This window comes from Ursus americanus, chromosome 6 (assembly GCF_024610735.1).
Source record: "Ursus americanus isolate L20-20 chromosome 6, mUrsAme1.1.p, whole genome shotgun sequence".
Classification (NCBI taxonomy): domain Eukaryota; kingdom Metazoa; phylum Chordata; class Mammalia; order Carnivora; family Ursidae; genus Ursus; species Ursus americanus.
The window spans coordinates 6,484,546-6,503,130 of NC_142132.1; the positions used below are offsets into that span (position 1 = coordinate 6,484,546).

The 18,585-nt window shown below is 43.5% G+C and overlaps 1 protein-coding gene across 2 annotated transcripts in view; it reads left to right on the forward strand.

Moving 5' to 3' along the window:
- The window catches only part of DHX32 (DEAH-box helicase 32 (putative)), a 55,112-nt gene that overhangs the window by 7,038 nt on the left and 29,489 nt on the right, over positions 1-18,585 (forward strand). For both annotated transcript variants that reach the window (XM_045809517.2, XM_045809516.2), the window contains exon 2: positions 11,456-11,981. In XM_045809517.2, the coding sequence (XP_045665473.1) occupies positions 11,700-11,981 (282 nt within the window). In that variant the 5' untranslated portion in view covers positions 11,456-11,699. The remainder of the gene's footprint in view (positions 1-11,455; positions 11,982-18,585) is intronic.

The window sequence follows — 18,585 nt, forward strand, 5'->3', positions numbered from 1 at the left end:
AGTTAGTGATAAAAACCTGGCCTTTATTAGCAGATAAAAGGGGGTTATATTTTTCTCAAACAGTAAAGGATTCAACAACGAAACAACATTGTCGATCTCCACGCTGAAGTAACAAGGACTCAAGAGTTTGGTTGTTGCATGCAGAGTTTAAGGTTTGAAAAGTGGAAGTATGTGTTGGTACTTTATTCTTAGTAGTGTAGAAGAATGATTTTATCAGTAGCTATGAACTTGACATTGAGGAACTCTTGCATTGAAATATTCCAGGTAATAGATAACTGGCAACTGTGAAAAGCAACATTTGATTTTAGGGGATAGTGTGTCTATGGAAGAAATGACTGGTTGGGGGTGCAAACGGGGAAGGGAAAGGTACTAAAATGTTTAAGGACCACATTCAGTTTCTCTTTCTGTCTCCACCGGCCGGTACGGTGTACCTGCACTTGTCTATTGAGTGAGAAGAGCATTAGAGAAAGTGCTTTAGATAAAGGGATATGCTTTCTTATTGGAGGAACTAGCCTGAGGACAGACAGTTGCTGATGGGATAGGGGTTGAGATGAATGGCAGAGGTATCGGTTGCTCCTTTTGGGGATTTCCTACCATGTGTTTTCTTTTTCTTTTCATTGTCATGTTCAGGATGTCACTGGTGGTCAGGTAAAAAACAAAGTCCCGATTTTTTAAAAAGGCTCCAAGCTCCTCAAATTAGATAGAATAATTACCTTATTTACTTTGCTGATGGCTAACTAAAGTAGCAAACTAAAGCATTATCACCAGGGAGTAAGGTAGCAATGAAGGGACAGACATAGCCTTTCTTTTTCTTACTTACATCTCTTAGCCACATCAGAATTCAAAGTAAAAATACTTGTAGTAGAAAGTTAACAGTATTTAATGCAAGTAGGATGATTAAAAAAAGAAAGAAAGACAGACAGACAGACAAGCAAATGACTGTTGTTTCCTAGCCTTACTATCCTAAGTCAGGGAGTTTTTGTTCCTGTTGCTGGATTTTTTTTTTTTTTTTTTTTTTGCTTTTTGCTTTGCCAGAGTGAGGGTACTTTTTTCTCTCTTTTTCTCCTCTACTTTCTGACACTTAAAAGGAGTTCAGTCAAGGTAGAAGGTAGAAACGAATTTCCATTTCGCCTTTGTCCTCCAGATCCGTAATGGTCTGCACTCATACAGGTGGACTTCAGGGACGCTCTTTCAGCGTTTTACTCATTCTTAGCGTAATTGGGCTGCAGGACCATGCTGCTGCCCCCGCATCTGGAAAGTCTCCCAGAATTAGGTTGATGCCCACAAAATGCACTTCTCTCTCCTACTGGATGCACTACCCAGTTGAGCACCTCGCCCTGTACTCCACTTCCTTGTAGAGCTTTCGCCCATTTTATGTGCATGGGCCTGTGCTTCTGATTAGATTAAATATTTTAGGAGCTAAGTCCAGTCCTCCTTTTAGCGCGTAGTGGGCTTTCAGCGTATACCTGATCATTTAAGTAGGATAACAATAGGAGGACAGGGATGATGGCAGTAATTTCTAGCTATGGCACTTCAGAAAGGAGCTATTATTTCTTCATTGGTAACTGGGAATATAACAAGATCTGCAATGATTGTCTAACAGTCAAGTTGTGAAAATGGAAATCAGTGAAATGTGATTATAGATAGGAGTGAAAATATCTTGTATATTGTAAAGACCTTTTTAAATGCGGTTGGTTGTTATTACAGGCATACAGTGAACATTTATTGAGCAAATATTGAACATTTATTATGTGTCAGGTACTTCTCGGGGGGATTGCTCTTCATAAAGGGAATAGAAAATGACCAGATGGATTGTGTGTGAAGGCCTCCCGGGCAAAGGCACCGAGGCACAAGAGAACAACTCTAAGCAGGAGTCCATTGTGGCTGGAGCAGAGGGAACTTAATAGAAGAGCATAGAAGGAAGTGAGGCTGGGAGGCAGATATGCATTAAATGAGAAAGAACCAAAGGAGTGAGATTTGTATCTTGAAGGTAATGAGAAGGATTTGGGTCAGTGACGTGATTGGTTCTCCATTTGAAAGGGATCGCTGGCAGCATGTGAATGACGGATTGGTGGAGAGCCAAAACTCGAGGCGGGAAAACCAAACTGGAGATTTTGTAGTAATTCCATGAAGAAATAATAAGATAAGTGTGATGGTCGGGAGGGCGGTGAACAGGGAGGAGGGGCCTCTGAGAGGGTCCAGGCGGCAGGTCTTGGTGTTGTAGGGGGTGAAAAAGAGGGAGAAGCCAGGGATGACGCCCAGGTGATGGGGGAGTTGTTCTGTTATCAAAATCCAGAACGCCAGAGAAGGAGAGAAGTCTTTTTCTTTTTAGGGAGTGTGAGACATGCATCCATGATGAGTTCACTTCATTTGAAATGCCTGTCATCTAAATTTGGATTTCCCTTAAGTAGGAGTTGGACATGTGGGTCAGGAACTAAAGAAAGAAGTCTGAGATGAAGGGAGAAATTTAGAGTAAGCATTCAGAAATTGAGTTAAAATATGAATGATTTTTTCCAGGGCGATAAGGTGGAATGAGAAGAGAGTCAAGGCTAGGACCCTGGGGTGCACAGCTATTTGACATGAGGAGGTGGGTGTGGTAGGAGAACCCAGGGAGACTGAGGAGGAGTGGCCGGAAAGGTAAGCTCAAGATCTGGAAAGATTAGTACAGCAGAGTCCCTGCTCTGGAGGGGTTCCCGCACCGGCATTCCCTGAAGTTATATTTTCTTCCACTTGCCATCAAACACACGGCGTAGTTTATCAATCTGTTACTGTTTTATTAAAGTTGCTGCAAAATGACTACCCATTACTTTCTTAAGAAAGAAAATTTCCTGATACTTGTGGTTTTTCACCATCTCCATTTGGAACAATAATTCAGGTGAAATGCAGCTTCGGGGGTTATGATGGTGCCTCAGATAAATGCTGTCTTGACAAAAAGGTGGGTGAAAGTTCACTTTGTAAATGTCGGAGGTAAGAGAACTATATTGTCTTCCTAGGGAAGACTGGCAATGACCTCTTCTTTAGATTTCAGCTTTTGCTGGATCCCAAACGTTTGCTCAGATATCTAACTAGACCGCATAAATAAGCCAAGGTAATATTTTAGCAAACTTTATTAACTTTGCTCTTATTCAATATTCTTCGGTAAAACAAAACAAAACAATATTGAAAAGCACCGAATGGCCCAGTCATTTGAAATTCTAATAAAACCCTCGATTTGCAAACATATATATGGGGAGTGATAGATTATCATGATACGTAAGTATTAATTGAACTTGGGAGATCTTCCTGTATGTAAGTCTACAAAAATTGAAATTACCAGTGGAATATAGGATTCTTAAATTAATTGTGCAGGATTGGTTATTCCAGCCATATTTGGCATGAACTGATACTGAGTTAAAAGTGAATCATTTTTTAATTTGAGTGTTTTTAAAAAGCCAATGTAATTTGCTTACTTGAAAATCAAAACAAAGTCCTCTTGTTAGAAGTCTGGAGATAAGATTTTTTTTTTTTAATAAATTCTGAACTTCTATCTTACTCAAGAAAGATTTTAAGTAGATACTAGAAGCCAAATAGGATGTGCTTTGGGGAGCTGTGGGCCAGTTAAAGGCGAACTACAGGGTAACCTTCAAAAAGTCCTGGTAATGATAAGCCCATTGTTTCAGTTAGCATGTAACATGCCTGGGAGATAAAGTTTACATATTAAATATTTGACTGTAAGGCCACGTGGGTGATTACTACCATGTTTTTCAAAAAATTCTCAAATGTCTTTCTTTATAAGAGAGACACACTTGTTCTGTTTAATGGTATTTCTTCCAGACCACCCCTGCCTGACATCTCCCACAGCATCAAGTATTCCTTCAGCCCACAGTGTTTCAGCGCAAGCCCGTGTTCTTTGATGCGGTCAGGAAGCGGCGTGGTACGGTGTGGTTAGGCATACACCGTACGCTCAACTGGGGTTAAGCTGAGATCAGGCTGCCTGACTTCAAGCACCTGCTCTCCCACAGATGAGCTGATAGAAGCGGGATAAATTAAACCTCCGAAGGCTTAAATTTCCTCATTTGAAAAATGGAAATAATAAAGTCAACCCTCATGGGGTCTTTAAGAGTTTAAATGAAATAATCCATACAGAGTGTTTAAGTACATAGAGCATCTGGCACCCAATAAGCACACTCTGTAAAGGCTAATTGGGGGAATTATCATCATTACCGTTATTGTTATCAGTCCAACTTTAGTAGCAGTGGAGAACCATGCTTCTCGAAGTGGGATCCGCAGACCAGTTCCAGTCCACTGACTGTTACTGGTTGGCGGTGAGATAAGGAGCTTGTGCCAGAATGTAAACAGACTGTGGCACTGATCATACTGTTAGACTGAGCGGATATTTTAATAGCAAGACTTCTTCAATGAGGGAAGCAATGAGTTGATTTCCATTCGGTGTAAGCTCTTTATGTTGCCACAAATAAGCATTTTGAATGGAATTGGCATGGAATGTTGGATCAGTGATCCTGTTCTCTCAAAAATAATAGCCCTTTATCCTGAAGACGGTTATTATTCACTTGTGACGCCTCCTTAACCTTCTCTGTTCTAAACATTATAATTATGGGTTACAGGGGTATTGTTTATTAGTTGAGCAAATATTTATTGATCACGTGGTCTGTGCAAAACCCTGTATCTTATTTTGTAGAAGTTGTAAAGTTGGCTCAGAAATGGATCTTGATTTTAGGAAATCTGTGCTGAACCTAGAGCAAGAGGACAAAGTGAAAATCCGAATAAATGTGTTGAGTACACGTAGCAGGTGTTTGCATTAGTCCTATAGTGTGGTTCCGAAGGCTCCACGTAGACAGATGTCTCCTTCCGCTAAGCTGCTTCCATAAATGGCCAGAACTTCTGGACTTACGCTATCATAATAGAGATCAGAGTTCACTTTATCTCGAGGGTAGCGTTTCTCCCAAGAGATTGAAAAATCTGCGACACTAGGGAATAACTAAGTTTGGGGACACAAATGATGAAAGTACAACTTTTTCAGGTTAGTATTTACAGAAGATTCATCCTTAGGTTTTTGTTTTTGTTTTTAGATTACTGATTCTGTTTGAACCCGTATACAAATACTTAATAATAAATCATTTACGGCTGTGCAGAATATGAGGCGACATTAAGTAGATACTAAAATATTTGTAAAGTTTCAATTAGCACTGATTCTTCTGGAGAAATTCATTGGTCAAATAGTATCAACACAGATTTGGGAGTCCTATAAAAAAGTAATTTTTTTAAAAGGCAAGATATGTGTATGTGTGTGTGTTCCCTTTACCCCCAGAACCCTTACCCTGAAGAGTGGAGCTAAAAAGGGATTGGCCGTGAATTAGATCATAGAACAGATTATTTCCATGGACCTATTGGAAAATGATTTAAAATGCTCCAGTCAAGAAATGTTATTTAGTTTTTGTAAATCTTAAGAACTTTTGTACATGAAAATGATTTTTTGCCCGGCTTGGTAAGCCAGCTCATAACCCCACTATATGCTTCATCCTGCCTTTTGCCTTAAAATGTTACCAGCTCTCCTAGAACTTGTTTCACTAAGGACTTAACATTATAATATTTAGTATTAAAAAAAATACCATAACACATCAACTCTAAGAGGAGAAGTGTAAAAAGAAGGCAGAAGAGTAAAAAATAAGAATTTTGATCAAGAAATGACTGGGCAAGTAAGACCCATGGCGCTTAAAATAAACCCGTCTCTTTAGCATACCGTCTTTGGTGACCTGGCCCCGTCTGCTCTGTGAGCTCGTCTGTACCAGAGCCTTTCTCTGCCCTTTTATGTACTGGCCACATCACATCTTCCTTCTTGTAGTTATTTGACCATGAGACTAAGTCCATGTGTCGTAGACGATCTCTGTTCCACACCCCTCCTCCCTGCCCTGCTCTGCCTCACTGGCCAGTAAGCTCCGTGAGGACAGGACCCGGACCTGGCTGTTCTCTCCGGGCACTGGCCTGTTTGTAGGGTAGACACTCAGCGGGCGCTCAGGTACTGGCTGAATAAGTAAATGGAAGAGCAGCAGCGTAGGCATGGAAGGTGAGAACACTTGAGGCCAGAGAAAACCTATTCGATCATGAATAATACCCATCATAAAAGAGACAGATTAAGTTAGTCTTAACAGTGGAAAATCCCTAAAGAACAGAAAGTGATTCAGTCATTAGCTCCTCTGCCTCTAATTGCTAAGCACCCACGATATTCGGGCTCAGACTGTGGCAATTACCAAAGAGAGTATCGCCCTGATAACAGTCTAAGGAGAGAGAGCAACAGCTCGGGGAGAGGAGAATGGGTAGTACAGATAGTTGAGCAGTTCCCTGGTATGTGAGGACGTTGCTTTGTCCACATCGGTTCTTTCCAGGCCGCTGGGAAGGTCGGCGGCCTGGAGCAAGTGTGGTCCGCGCGTCAGACAGATCTCAGTGCAGCTCTGGTGGTTTCTGCATCGTAACTCCTCTGAAAGGAGAAAACAGCTTTAATGTTGAAAAAAGCGTGAACTGCAGTTTGGGTGTATGATTCAAGGGAAAACCAAGAACGCGTACAAATATTTTGGTTTTGGAATCTGGGAATTCACCAGAATTTCAGGCCAGAGCCTTTAGGAACAGCAGGAGTCAGTCCTATCATTAATGAAAGGGGACACAAAGTCACAGAAATCCAGAAGCATAGTGACCGTAGGCCATCACCGGCATCTCAGCATGAAGCGAAGAACTAGGGAAAGGGGAAAAACGGAATCCTAAGGAGTTTGAAAGGAATATCCAGGGGCCCACGTGGCTAGAAGTGTGAGGAGCCAAGGGAGTGGTTGGAAAAGGGGCCAGAGCCGTGCGGGGTCCAGAGCCTCCAAGCTTGTCGATCCTGTTAAGTGTTTGGGGTTTTCCTTGGAGTAAGATGAGATGGGAAGCCAGTAGAGACTTGTGAGGGGAGGAAACATGAGCTGACTTTAACAGAGTCACTGCGGCTGGGTTGGGAAGTGACCGTAGGGCTAAGAGTGAAACCAGAAGGCCAGTCAGCAGGCTGCTGCCGTGATCCCGGGGACCGGCTGCTCCCAGTGGTGCTCGATGTATTTTGAAAGTAGAACTGACACGATCAGGTTGTTTTCTGTTGCTCCTGCAATGAATCCCTGCAAGGGGAGTGGTTATTCTCTTACAGTTTTGGAGGTTACGAGTCCATCAAGGTTCTCACCGGATTAAGATCGAGGGCTTGGCAGGGCTGTGTTCCTTTCTGGAGACTCTAGGAGAGAATCCATTTCCTTGTCTTTTCAGCTTTTAGAGGCTGCCCACATCATTCCTTGGCTCCTGGCCCTCCCTCCATCTTCAAAGCCAACAGCGCTGCATCCCTCCGACTATAACTGGGAAAGGTCGTCTGCTTTTAGGGCTCTCAGGTTTAGATTGGACTCACCACGATGTCTCCCTAGCTGGAGGGCTTTAACTTGGTGACGTCCTCAGTCCCTTTTGGCAAATCAAAGTACACATTCCCAGGTTCTGGGGATGAGGACGTGCACATCTCTGTAGGCTCTTATTCTGCCTACTACGTCCATTGCAGGATCAGATGTGGAATTTGAGATCAAGAAAAATCAAGAATAATTTCAAATTTTTGGTCTGAGCAATTGAAAGGTAGGAAGTCATTGACGTGGGAGGACCAGGTTTGTGGCTTTGCGGTAAATCTCGGGAGCTCAGTTTAGGACTTATTAGGTTTGAAATGCCTGTTATATATCCAAGTTGGTCGTGATGAGTCGATAGTGGAACACATGAGACTAAAGTTTAGGAGCAAGGATTGACAGGGCATTCATGTGGGAGTCCTCCTCATACGGGTGGCATCGAAGCCGTGAGACTGCAGGAGACCACCCACACCCCGTTCGATCTCTGCAAAGTCCTAACGTACGCTTGAGAATTTGGTAGGTGTGAAGATTGTTTTTAGTAAATTAAACACAGAGAAAAATGCAGAAGAAGAACATTGAACAGCGAAACCCAATCCAAAGTTTCTCAGGACAAATTTCACAATCTTGTTTTACTTAATCCCTTGCAAACTTTACCTTTTCTGTGAACTGCGTTTCTAGAATTGACTGCACCAGAACCAAGGATCTCAGTGACTAAGGCATAGCTCATCTTACATCAACTTCTGATTTTTCTTGTTAAGGTGGTTTCATGTTACGTTAGATCTGTATTATTTTTCATAAATGTTTGTTTAAAAGTCATAATAGACTCACTTGAAAGGGCAGTCCTTGACAAATCATGCAGTCTACAATTTATATGTAAGAAAGCTTTGAAAAGGAACAGATGCCAATCTTTCAGATTCTTGTAGTGGAATATAGCTGATACTGCTAACACAACAGTTCTTATTAAATTTTATTTTGAGTGGCATGTACCCTGCCATATTTGTTTTCCCTTACTGGTACTACTAAATTTGCCAAAGGTCAAAACATGGATCTCTTGTATGTATTTAATTACCTCTAAGAAAACACTACCATGGCTCATAGCAGCAGCAGAATAAATGCGGAGAGGTGCTGTATATCATGAAAACTACACCACTGCCCCCTCTAAATCTGGGACTCGAACCATCGAGCAACAGAAAGTCCCTCTGAGTAGTGAAAATCGATTGTCACAAACTTCGTAGCACTGCCCCTCAGGCTTGCTGGATTCAACATAGAACCCTTTAAGGACTCAACCTTTACAAGTATTTCTGTCCAACAAGCCTAACTGGTTTCTAACATGCTGGGTAGGAGAGCAGGTCAGAAAAGCAGAGAAGGGCCCCACTAGGGAAGCACGCTGACGACAGTGTGACATGCGTATCGAGTCCCTGCAGAAAAGCGGGGCTCCAGACCAGTCTGGCCTTTGATCCCTGGACACTTCAGGGAAGTCTGAGGACATCGTTCTGTTCAGGCACTGATGTAATGGTGACCCTGAGTCATGAAGAGAAGTTAGGTTGTTTTAGTAGGCAGAGGTCTGGTTACCTGCTGCTGCCAAGACCAACACCCTGGCATGAAGTAGCTTACAGAGGCGGTGACCGTGTGTTCCCTCTCACAGTTCTTTGGGTTGTCTGGGTGACTGTGGGCGCTGCTTTTGCTGGGTGTTGTGTTGGCTGGGCCTGTGGTCATCTGGAGACTTGACCTGGCTGGAACCATCTTCCATGGCTTACCCACGTGGCATGTCTGTGCTTTCTGCCAGCGGAAGCCCAGCTTTGGTCTCTTCCCAGTGACCTCTCCATGTGGCTCGAGCATCTCACAGGATGACAGCTGGCTCCAAGAGGGAGTGTTTCAGGCATGTGAATGCCTTGGAAGTGGTTCAGCATCACTTCACTGCATTCTTTTGATCGTAGTGATTCACAGGGCCAGCTCAGAGGAAGGGGAGAGGAAGGAGACTCCACTTCTCCAGGGGAGCAGTGACAGAGCATGTGCGGCCATCTTTAATCCGCTGTAACAGAGAAGTGGGTGATGGAGCTGTACTGGATGTTCGTGTGTGTGTGTGTGTGTGTGTGTGTGTGTGTGTGTGTGTGTGTGGTGAAGGGGCCAGGGGACCCTTCCATCTCTAGAAAAAATGACTTCAGAAAACTCAATTCTTCCCTGAGGGTTCAAAGTGGTCGATACTTTATAAATAAGATTTTACTTTAATTTCAAGATTATTGCACCATTAGGGTACAATATAAAACTAAGAGAAACATTTCAAGGGTGTTTTTTTTGGTAAAAATAATAGCTGTGTTTTTTAGGTTAAACAGTTCAGAAATAGTACCTATGGCAATCATTGATCATAATAACAGCAATTTAATTTACATGTAGAATGAGAATCTCTAGAAGGGATTCTAGTTAGTTTAAAGGAAAAATTGAATATAAAACCAAATGTTAACTTCTCTAAAGCAATGGAATTTTCTGATTCTTAGCCACCTTCTCAAAGTCAGCTTGTCCTGTGATCTCAAGCCAGCGTGTTTCTTGGAGCTATTCTGTGGATCTGGTCTCACCCATAGGAGCAGCAAAGAGCGGTGACATTAACCATATTACATTTGGGTTATTACATCATTTTCATTTTGAAACAACATCTTTCAGAATGAATTTTGAAGAACTCTACCTTTGAGGAGCTAAAACATCCTTTCTCCCTCCCTCTGGTTATTAGTTTCTCCCTCTTTTGGCCTATTTGCGTGTGAGTTTGTAAAATTCTTGGTCCTGACCTCAAAGTATCCTTATGTGTGTTATTAACTGGAGCCCTGAGAGCGCACTCAGCAAGTGCTTCTTGAGTGTCTGAGTGTCTCCCTGGAACCTGGCTTGAACAGCGAAGGAGCCTTTTTTTGTATTACGTAGGCCGAGGAGGCAGCCCTCTGAGCCCACTAACCACCTAAAGCAATGGTTACAATAAATGGGGTGCTGTAAAAAGAGTAATTTGACTATATCATGAATTACAGATTACGCTTTGTTCTTCTTTACTTGAGTTTCTCTGTATTTTAAGTTTTCACCTGGTTAGTGTGAAAAAGGGCTTATTTCCAGCAATATTCATTGGATTTTTAAAAATCACTCAGACATGAAAGATCACTTACCTGACATGTAGGAAATAAGTTACTGGTGTAAATTTGCCCTTGCTTGAGTAATTTATCCTCTTCATTTAAAATAAATGTTTTCAGGACACCTGGGTGGCTCAGTCCGTTAAGCATGTGCCTTCAACTCAGGTCATGATTTCGGGGTCCTGGGATCAAGCCCCATGTTGGGCCCCCTGTTCAGCGGGGAGTCTGCTTCTTCCTCTCCTTCTGCCCTCTCCCCCCCACTCGTTCTCTCTCTCAAATAAATAGATAAATCAAATCTTTAAATAAATAAATAAATGTTTTCTTCTATTGCTGCTTCAATCAGATATTTTAGGATCAAGACCCTGGAATCTCAAGAAATATGCTTGAGGCTTCTTGTTTGATTAAACAAACAAAAGACCTTATTAATAAAAGCTAGCTATAGCCTGAGGGAAAAAAGTAAATAAATCCACTTCCCACACCTGTCATTATAGACTGGCGTAAGCAAATCTAAAAGTTTTTAAAAATACTCTTTTAAGCTAGATTTCTTAATTAAAACAAAATAGACTGTCTTGTAACCAGTGTGAGGGAAACACTCACTGGGCCCTCAGTTTTCCCCGTTCCAGGATCCAGTATCCCTTTCGTAAGTGGGTTAGAGACCACGTGAGCCTCACAGCCGCCACATCCCCCGGCGGGCTGTCGGGACCTGTGCTGGAGGTCAGGCCGAGTGCACCAGGCCCAGTGTGGAACCGTCCCCAAGCTGGCCAGGAGAAAATTGCAGCTGACCAGACTTGAAGAGCTAGCCTGAGTTATCCCTAGGCTTTCCAAGAGGCAGCAGAAATGACAGGCAGTAACCAGCTCCCAGAAACAAACCAGCGCTTTTGTTTTGAAGGCCTGGGCTTTTTCTTTTGAGCATCTCGTATGTGCACCTGATTTTCCTTCTTTGCGTGTTTGTAGGGTGTGTATGGACAGTCATTTAACGTGCAGAAGAGCGCCTACGTGAGCCGGCCCCGCAGGTGACACCGCGAAGAAGACCCGGTGCAGATTTGAGGGATTCAGCTCGCTAAGGCTTTGATCTGAAGTCTTGGCGATTGAGACATCCGAGTTTGTATCCGTAGCCTCTCAGCCCTGTTCGCGGTGTGTTATTGTAGCAGCGACGTGGCCGTAGGATGCCTGCTGTTTGAGCTCGCTCTCGGACAAGATGGAAGAGGAGGAACTGGAATGCCCAAACTCTGCCTCCGAGAAACGCTATTTCCCCGAATCCCTGGACTCCAGCGATGGGGATGAGGAGGGGATTTTGGCGTGTGAGGATTTGGAACTTAACCCTTTCGATGGGTTGCCGTATTCCTCCCGTTATTACAAACTTCTAAAAGAGAGGGAAGATCTTCCAATATGGAAAGAAAAATACTCCTTTATGGAGAATCTGCTTCAGAATCAAATTGTGATCGTTTCAGGAGATGCTAAATGTGGCAAGAGCTCTCAGGTGAGTCGCCGCCGCGAAATACAGTTTGCTTTACGTGATGTGATTACTAAACTAAGTGCAGGGTCAGAGCATACTGTTCAGTTTTAATAACAATGTCATCGAAACCAAAAACAAAACAAAACACAAAAAAGAGCATTAGCAATTCAGGCACAACAATTAAGTTACTTACCTAGTTTTATTTATTAAAGCTCAATAACAATTATACCCATGTGGTTCTTGTGTTTGGTGTACCAGTACATTTTCTCTAGAATAGTAGATAAAAATCCATTCAAATTATTTCATGGCTCATATTACATTGAAAAGATGTGATAGATGTTATTAACTGCCTGCCCCAGGTTTGGGGGTTAATGGTCATGTATCCGTGCCCAGCACACAGGGCACAGGTGTTTCGTCATGCTTCTCGGCGAAGCTGGTTAAGCTACTAAGATGCAACAGCACAGAACATTTTTATTTTCCAGACTGTAAGAAATAAGTGAGTGGCCAACTATCATCCTGGCCCAAGGTCCTACATTTTGTAGGACCCACACTACATCTCGTATGGAGAATAGAATTAGGATAGATAGTTGATGAAAACATGTTGTCCAGGCTGTTCTTAGGCCTGAACTTCTCGATTTGATTTAGTATTATCTGTATTTTGCTTTTAAATTCTAAAGCAAGCAGTATTTTTATTACAAAATTCACATATGGATTCTTATAATGTAAGAATTAGAATAGACCGTAAAGATAATCTGGCAGAACCCCTTCATCTTTCAGATGATGAAACTGGCCCAGAGGGATTTGATAATTTGTCTAATGTCACAACTTCCTGAGCTGCAATTATAAGAATACTTTCTGCTGTACATTGCCACTTCCGGGTTGTTTGTTACCTCTGAGGCTTACTTGTTCTAACTTGACGAGCAGACGGATGGACAATAGGTGGTTTTTCTTTAACTTAGAGCTGCCGGATGTGGAGGGTTTGCTATGAATTGTTATTTGTTACAGTGAGTTATTGTTACAACGAATGCTTTTGGTTTGTCAGCAAGAGGCTACTGTTGAAAACTGAATGGGTATAATATTCCTGGTTTCTGTGGACAAATGACAAGTTAAAAAATTATTGGAAGTTGCTATTTTGCAATAATTGAGACTTAACGAAAAGTTGCAAAAGTAGGACAAAGATTTTCTGTACGTTGTTCACCCAGCTTTCCCAGATGTTAATATTTCACATTTGCTTTATCGTTCTCCTTCCGCACACACATGCGCACACAGACCCACAGACACGCACACTTTTTATTCCGAACCCTTTTCAAGTTAACGATATGATGCCCTTTGCCTCCAAATACTTCAAGTATTTACTAAAAACAGGACACAGCCAACTGTAATTATCAAAGTCAGGAATGTAGAGTTGACATTTCATGATTACCTAATGTACAGACATTCCAATTTCATCACTTTCCCTACTAGTGTCCTTTATAATAAAAAAAAAGTATTTTGCTGGTCTAGAACCAATCCAAATTACATTGCATGTAATTGCCGTTTCTTTTTCATCACCTCTCGTCTGAAACAGCAGCTCAGTTTTTCTTGGTCCTTCATGACCTTGACATTTCTGAGGAGTACCGCTCGGTGTTTTGTACGACGTCCCTCAGTGTGAGCCTGTCTGATGTTTCCTTACGATTAGATTCCAGTTGCGCAGTGGCGGCAGAAGACCACGCAAGTGCTGTCGTGTCCTCGGTGCCTCCTATCAGGAGGCATAAGAAGATTTCTCCCCCGGCATTAATTAAATTTGATAACTTGGTGAGCTGGTGACTGTCTTCCCCTGTCGGTTAAAAGATGTGGGGACGATTCTCGTACCCACTGCCTGCTTGAAGAAATAAGACGCTGTTATTCTCAGACGCTGTCTGTGTGGCCTTTCCCCATACTGTACCCTCTTTCCTCCACGAAGTAACTTGTATTAATCATTTCTTGCTTTTCTTTATGGCTTTACTGTGTGTTTTGGTTAAAACGCTGTTGTTTTGGTTAGCCAGTTTTTCACCGTTAAAGGAACATACTGTGTTCTGAGACCAGCTTGTCTTGCCCGGGTGTTACTGACATTCTGCCATAATAGTGACTCTCTGACTTGAGTGTATCAGGCTCACCTGGAGGCCTTCCAGAACTGACTTGCCGCCCCACCCCCCACCCTGCCTCAGTTTCTAATCCAGGAGGTGTGGGGAGGAGCGCTTGCGTAGTTCACCTGCAGGTGATGCTAGTGCTGGTGGTCCGGAAACCATGCTTCGAGAACCACGGATGATCCTGACGCTTTATAGCTGGGCTTCCTTTGCTTGTCCTTTTTATGGCACTCCATCGTGTGAATATACCAGTTCTTACATCCGTTCTGATCGTGGGCACTTGGGTCGCTCCCAGTGTTTTGCTATTCCGGCAGTGTTGTGATGAGCATTTTTTGTTTTTGTTTTTGTTTTGTTTTTTTTTAAGTAGGCTCCACGCCCAGTGTAGAGCCCAGCGCAAGGCTTGAGCTCACAGCCCCGAGATCAAGACCTGAGCTGAAATCAAGAGTCCGTGCTTAACCGGCTGAGCCACCCAGGCGCCCCATGATGAGCATTTTTGTATAAGTCTGTTAAATATTTTCAAGAGTTTTTACACAATGGAGTAAAAAAACAGTGTTTCACTTTAAAAAAAATGTAGAATGAAAGCTGTGGGGAGATACTTTGGGACTGTGTAAAGTATGCTTCCCATCATGCATTGGCCGGCTGGTTCAGCATCCTTGGATCGTGCTTCGACACGGGTACCCTGGTGGTAACCAAACTGGTGGCTTTTCCAGTTCTGACATTCCGTCTACATTTATTATTTGGAATTCTTCTGAAAAGCTAAACTTCCTCTTATTTGTTCGTTTATTTATTTCAATGTGGGCTCATAAATTCTTTCTTTATTCTATGGATTATAGTTCATTACTAAGCCCGTTTATTTTGTTACTCAAATTGTCCCTGATGTGGCCTGTGGGAACCCCTTCAGGATGACTCCTGTGTCCTTCTGACATGTCCCTGGTTCTTAAGCACTTCTTTGCTCTTTCCCAGTGACACGTTACAGGCTCCACTGGTGTCTCTGTTCCAGTCTTAGAAACAGCCATTTTTCTCAAGGAGCCCTGCTTGCTTTTAGTGGAGAACTGTACTTACAAACCAAGATCAGGACACTAAGTGGCATTGCCGTGGGCTTGTCATTGCTTCCAGGCCATGTCAGTTAACAGAGCAAGGAAGTAAATGTGTGTGTGGGGGGGGTGGCTACCCCCCTTGCTTCTTCTGACTGTGCTTCTCTGTCTCTCGCTCTTTCTGTTTCTCTGTGTGTATTTCTCTCTCTCTTTCTCTCTCTCTCTCTCTAAATGTATATTTGTTTTTATTTTTCTGTGTGTCTTAAAAACCACAAATTCACGTGGATGCCTCTGGTTCCAGTTTCATACCACACGGTTCATTGTTTTTGCCCGTTTCCCATGTGTAACTCCCTTCTCTAACGGTGGGAAACCTGCCGCTCGTTATCCGCGATAGCTTTACTTACTGAGTCTTAGAATACATGCTCATAATGTCGTTTCAGAATTGCTGGCCCACACTTTTGGTTTAAAAAAAAAAAGTGGATTTATACTGCCTGAGAGTTTTCTTTTAGAATTTATGATCTTCAAGGGCAAGAATTATCATACATTTGTAATACGTTAATACCTAGCAGTGCTTTCTCCTGTCATCTTTGACTTCTCAACCATTTTCACAAATAATGCTTGTTTTCTGTTAATTGGGAAGTTAGTGTATGTCTACCGGGTGGCAGAAATCAAAATGGTACTCAAATGATGGGAGAATGGGCCAGTTCTGAACTAATTTAAATATTGGGAGCACTGGTGGTTTTCTCAATTCTGGAAACAACCTGGCTATTTTCTACAGCGCTTCCAAGAGTGTTTTATTCCTCAGAGTTTTAAGTCTTTCAAACAAGAATTCCTCTTTATTTTATTTTTTTTTAAAGATTTTATTTATTTATTTAACAGAGATAGAGACAGCCAGCGAGAGAGGGAACACAAGCAGGGGGAGTGGGAGAGGAAGAAGCAGGCTCATAGCAGAGGAGCCCGATGTGGGGCTAAATCCCAGAACGCCGGGATCACGCCCTGAGCCGAAGGCAGACGCTTAACCGCTGTGCCACCCAGGCGCCCCAAGAATTCATCTTTAGACCCAAGCCTTATAAAGAGGACCACAAACATTTTGCAGGATCCTAAAAATTTCATCTCTCTGTGGTCCAGCTGGCATTTTGTGACTGCATCAGGGAAAATAGGACAAGCTTTCATATATTTATAGAGCCTTTTCCTATTGCCTTTGGGGGGGGCAGCTTTATTAAAAAAAAAAAGCCTGAAAGAGAATGAAATATTTTTAGAACTATCTATTTTATTTGCCTTTCCTTCTCTAGCTTTTGTCCTGAAATTTCCCAGGAAGTGGATGGGTTAGGGAGGTGGATAAGCACAGTGTACCTGAGACTTAACCGAAATTAGGAAACTATATGGTATAGAACGTCTGCACTCTGTTTATTGAGTAAACATGCCCACCATTTTCTGCTGGTGGATTCTACCTGTGTTCACTCCATGTCAAGATATGTACAAATAACGATATCCAGGGACGTGGGACATAGAATTCAGAAGGGGACCCACTCCTCAGTAACGTGTCCTGACATAGTCGTTCACCTCGGGTGGCCTCAGGAGCACACTTGGGCACAGGCCCTTTGCAGGGATGTTTTTGCAAGGATTCATACCTTTGGGTGAATCAGTGGTCCTGAAGGTTCCTATCAACTTTTGGATTCCATGATTCTGGTACTGGAATAAGAGTGAGAGATCAGAGCCTTGGCACTGGCTGCAGCCCCTGTGGCCCTAGAAAGCAGAAGAGAAACCAGGCTGTCATGGACAGATGAATGATGGAGAACGAGGGCTCGGGGGCCTTTGGGACTAGGATGTATTAACAGGAGTAGCATTGTGTCTCACAGATGACTTTTTGTCTCATTTCATTTGTGCACGTATCCATTCAGTGAGCCGAGACCATCTCTGGCAGTGGGTGCAAGGACTGGAAGTTCGACACGGATGTAACTCACATGGCTGTCCTCTCGCCCCAGTGGCAGCCGTGGGCCCGCACACGGACCCCTATTGCTGTCCCAGATCAGGCCCTCCTGAGGACCCTGGGCCCCAGCTCTCCCAGGCCGAGCCCCTGGCCTCCGGGCCTGTTGTCTGGAGAATGGAGCACCTTTGCTTCATCTGAATTTGTACAACTTGTGAACTCCAGCCACTAATTTAAGTCGATGAAGCCTTGATGTAGATGAGATTCTGGTTCCTCAGAGGACTCATCTTACCTACTCGCATGCCGCAGATGGGCCAGAGTCCTGGTGATCTGCTTTCAGGCAGGAGATAAGAGCCCGGGACGCACGTTCTCACTGTGCACTCTAACACTGATTGCCTTGCACACCCAGAGGCAGCCGAGCTGCGCTTTGGGACAGAGCGGAGGCATGCTTCAGGCTTTAACACATTTGGCACATCCCATAGTCCAGGAAATGGCATTTAAAAAATGGGTTGAGAGGGGCGCCTGGGTGGTACAGCGGTTAAGCGTCTGCCTTTGGCTCAGGGCGTGATCCTGGCGTTATGGGGTCGAGCCCCACATCAGGCTCCTCTGCTATGAGCCTGCTTCTTCCTCTCCCACTCCCCCTGCTTGTGTTCCCTCTCTCGCTGACTGTCTCTATCTCTGTCAAATAAATAAATAAAATCTTTAAAAAAAAAATGGGTTGAGGGAGGGGCGCCTGGGTGGCTCAGTCAATGAAGCGGGTGCCTTCGGCTCAGGTCGTGATCTCAGGGTCCTGGGATCGAGCCCTGCGTTGGGCTTCCTGCTCAGCAGGGAGTCTGCTTGTCTGTCTCCCTCTACCCCTCCCCGCACCCCGCTCATGCTCTCTCTCTCTCTTGCTCTCTCAAATAAATAAATAAAATCTTTTAAAAAAGAAAAAATGGGTTGAGGGAGTTTGAAACAATTGTGAGGTGAATTCAGAATGAAAATATTTGCAGTCATGATTTCTGGTAGACCAAACGTACAAATTTAGGGGTTGTCTGTTGCCCAGACTCCCAGATAAATGTGTAAATAGGTTTATTTTTGTGTGTGTGTTAAAAGAGCAGTTTCCTGTTTTGTTCACCAGATTGCACAACTCTTGCTAAGTTCTGAAGTGTGAAGGCACAAAGTGGCCTAGAACTCAGTGTTTCTCTCTGGGAAGAGTAAAGCCAGATGATTGAGAGAAAGATGGAGGTATTGAAGCTCTCCAGGTTCTTGTGGTGCCAACTTATATACATTCTGGATGCTGGAGGGAGCGGGCCCATCTTCGCAGAGAAACCACGGAGGGCGGAATGAACTCTCGAACAGGCGGGTCACTCAGTGGTGAGAGGCTAAGGCGCATTGGGACAAAGAAAAAGCCACTCCCAGGGGCAAATCAGAATCAGGGCACAGAAGGCCACGGGGTTCATTGTTGGCACAGAGAATGCAGGCGTGCCCTGTGACGCTGTAGTCCGGGTCCCTGGAAATGATGAAATGTCCGCATTCCTAGCAGTTGCTGAATCGTACTTTTTTCAGCCACTACTTTGAGT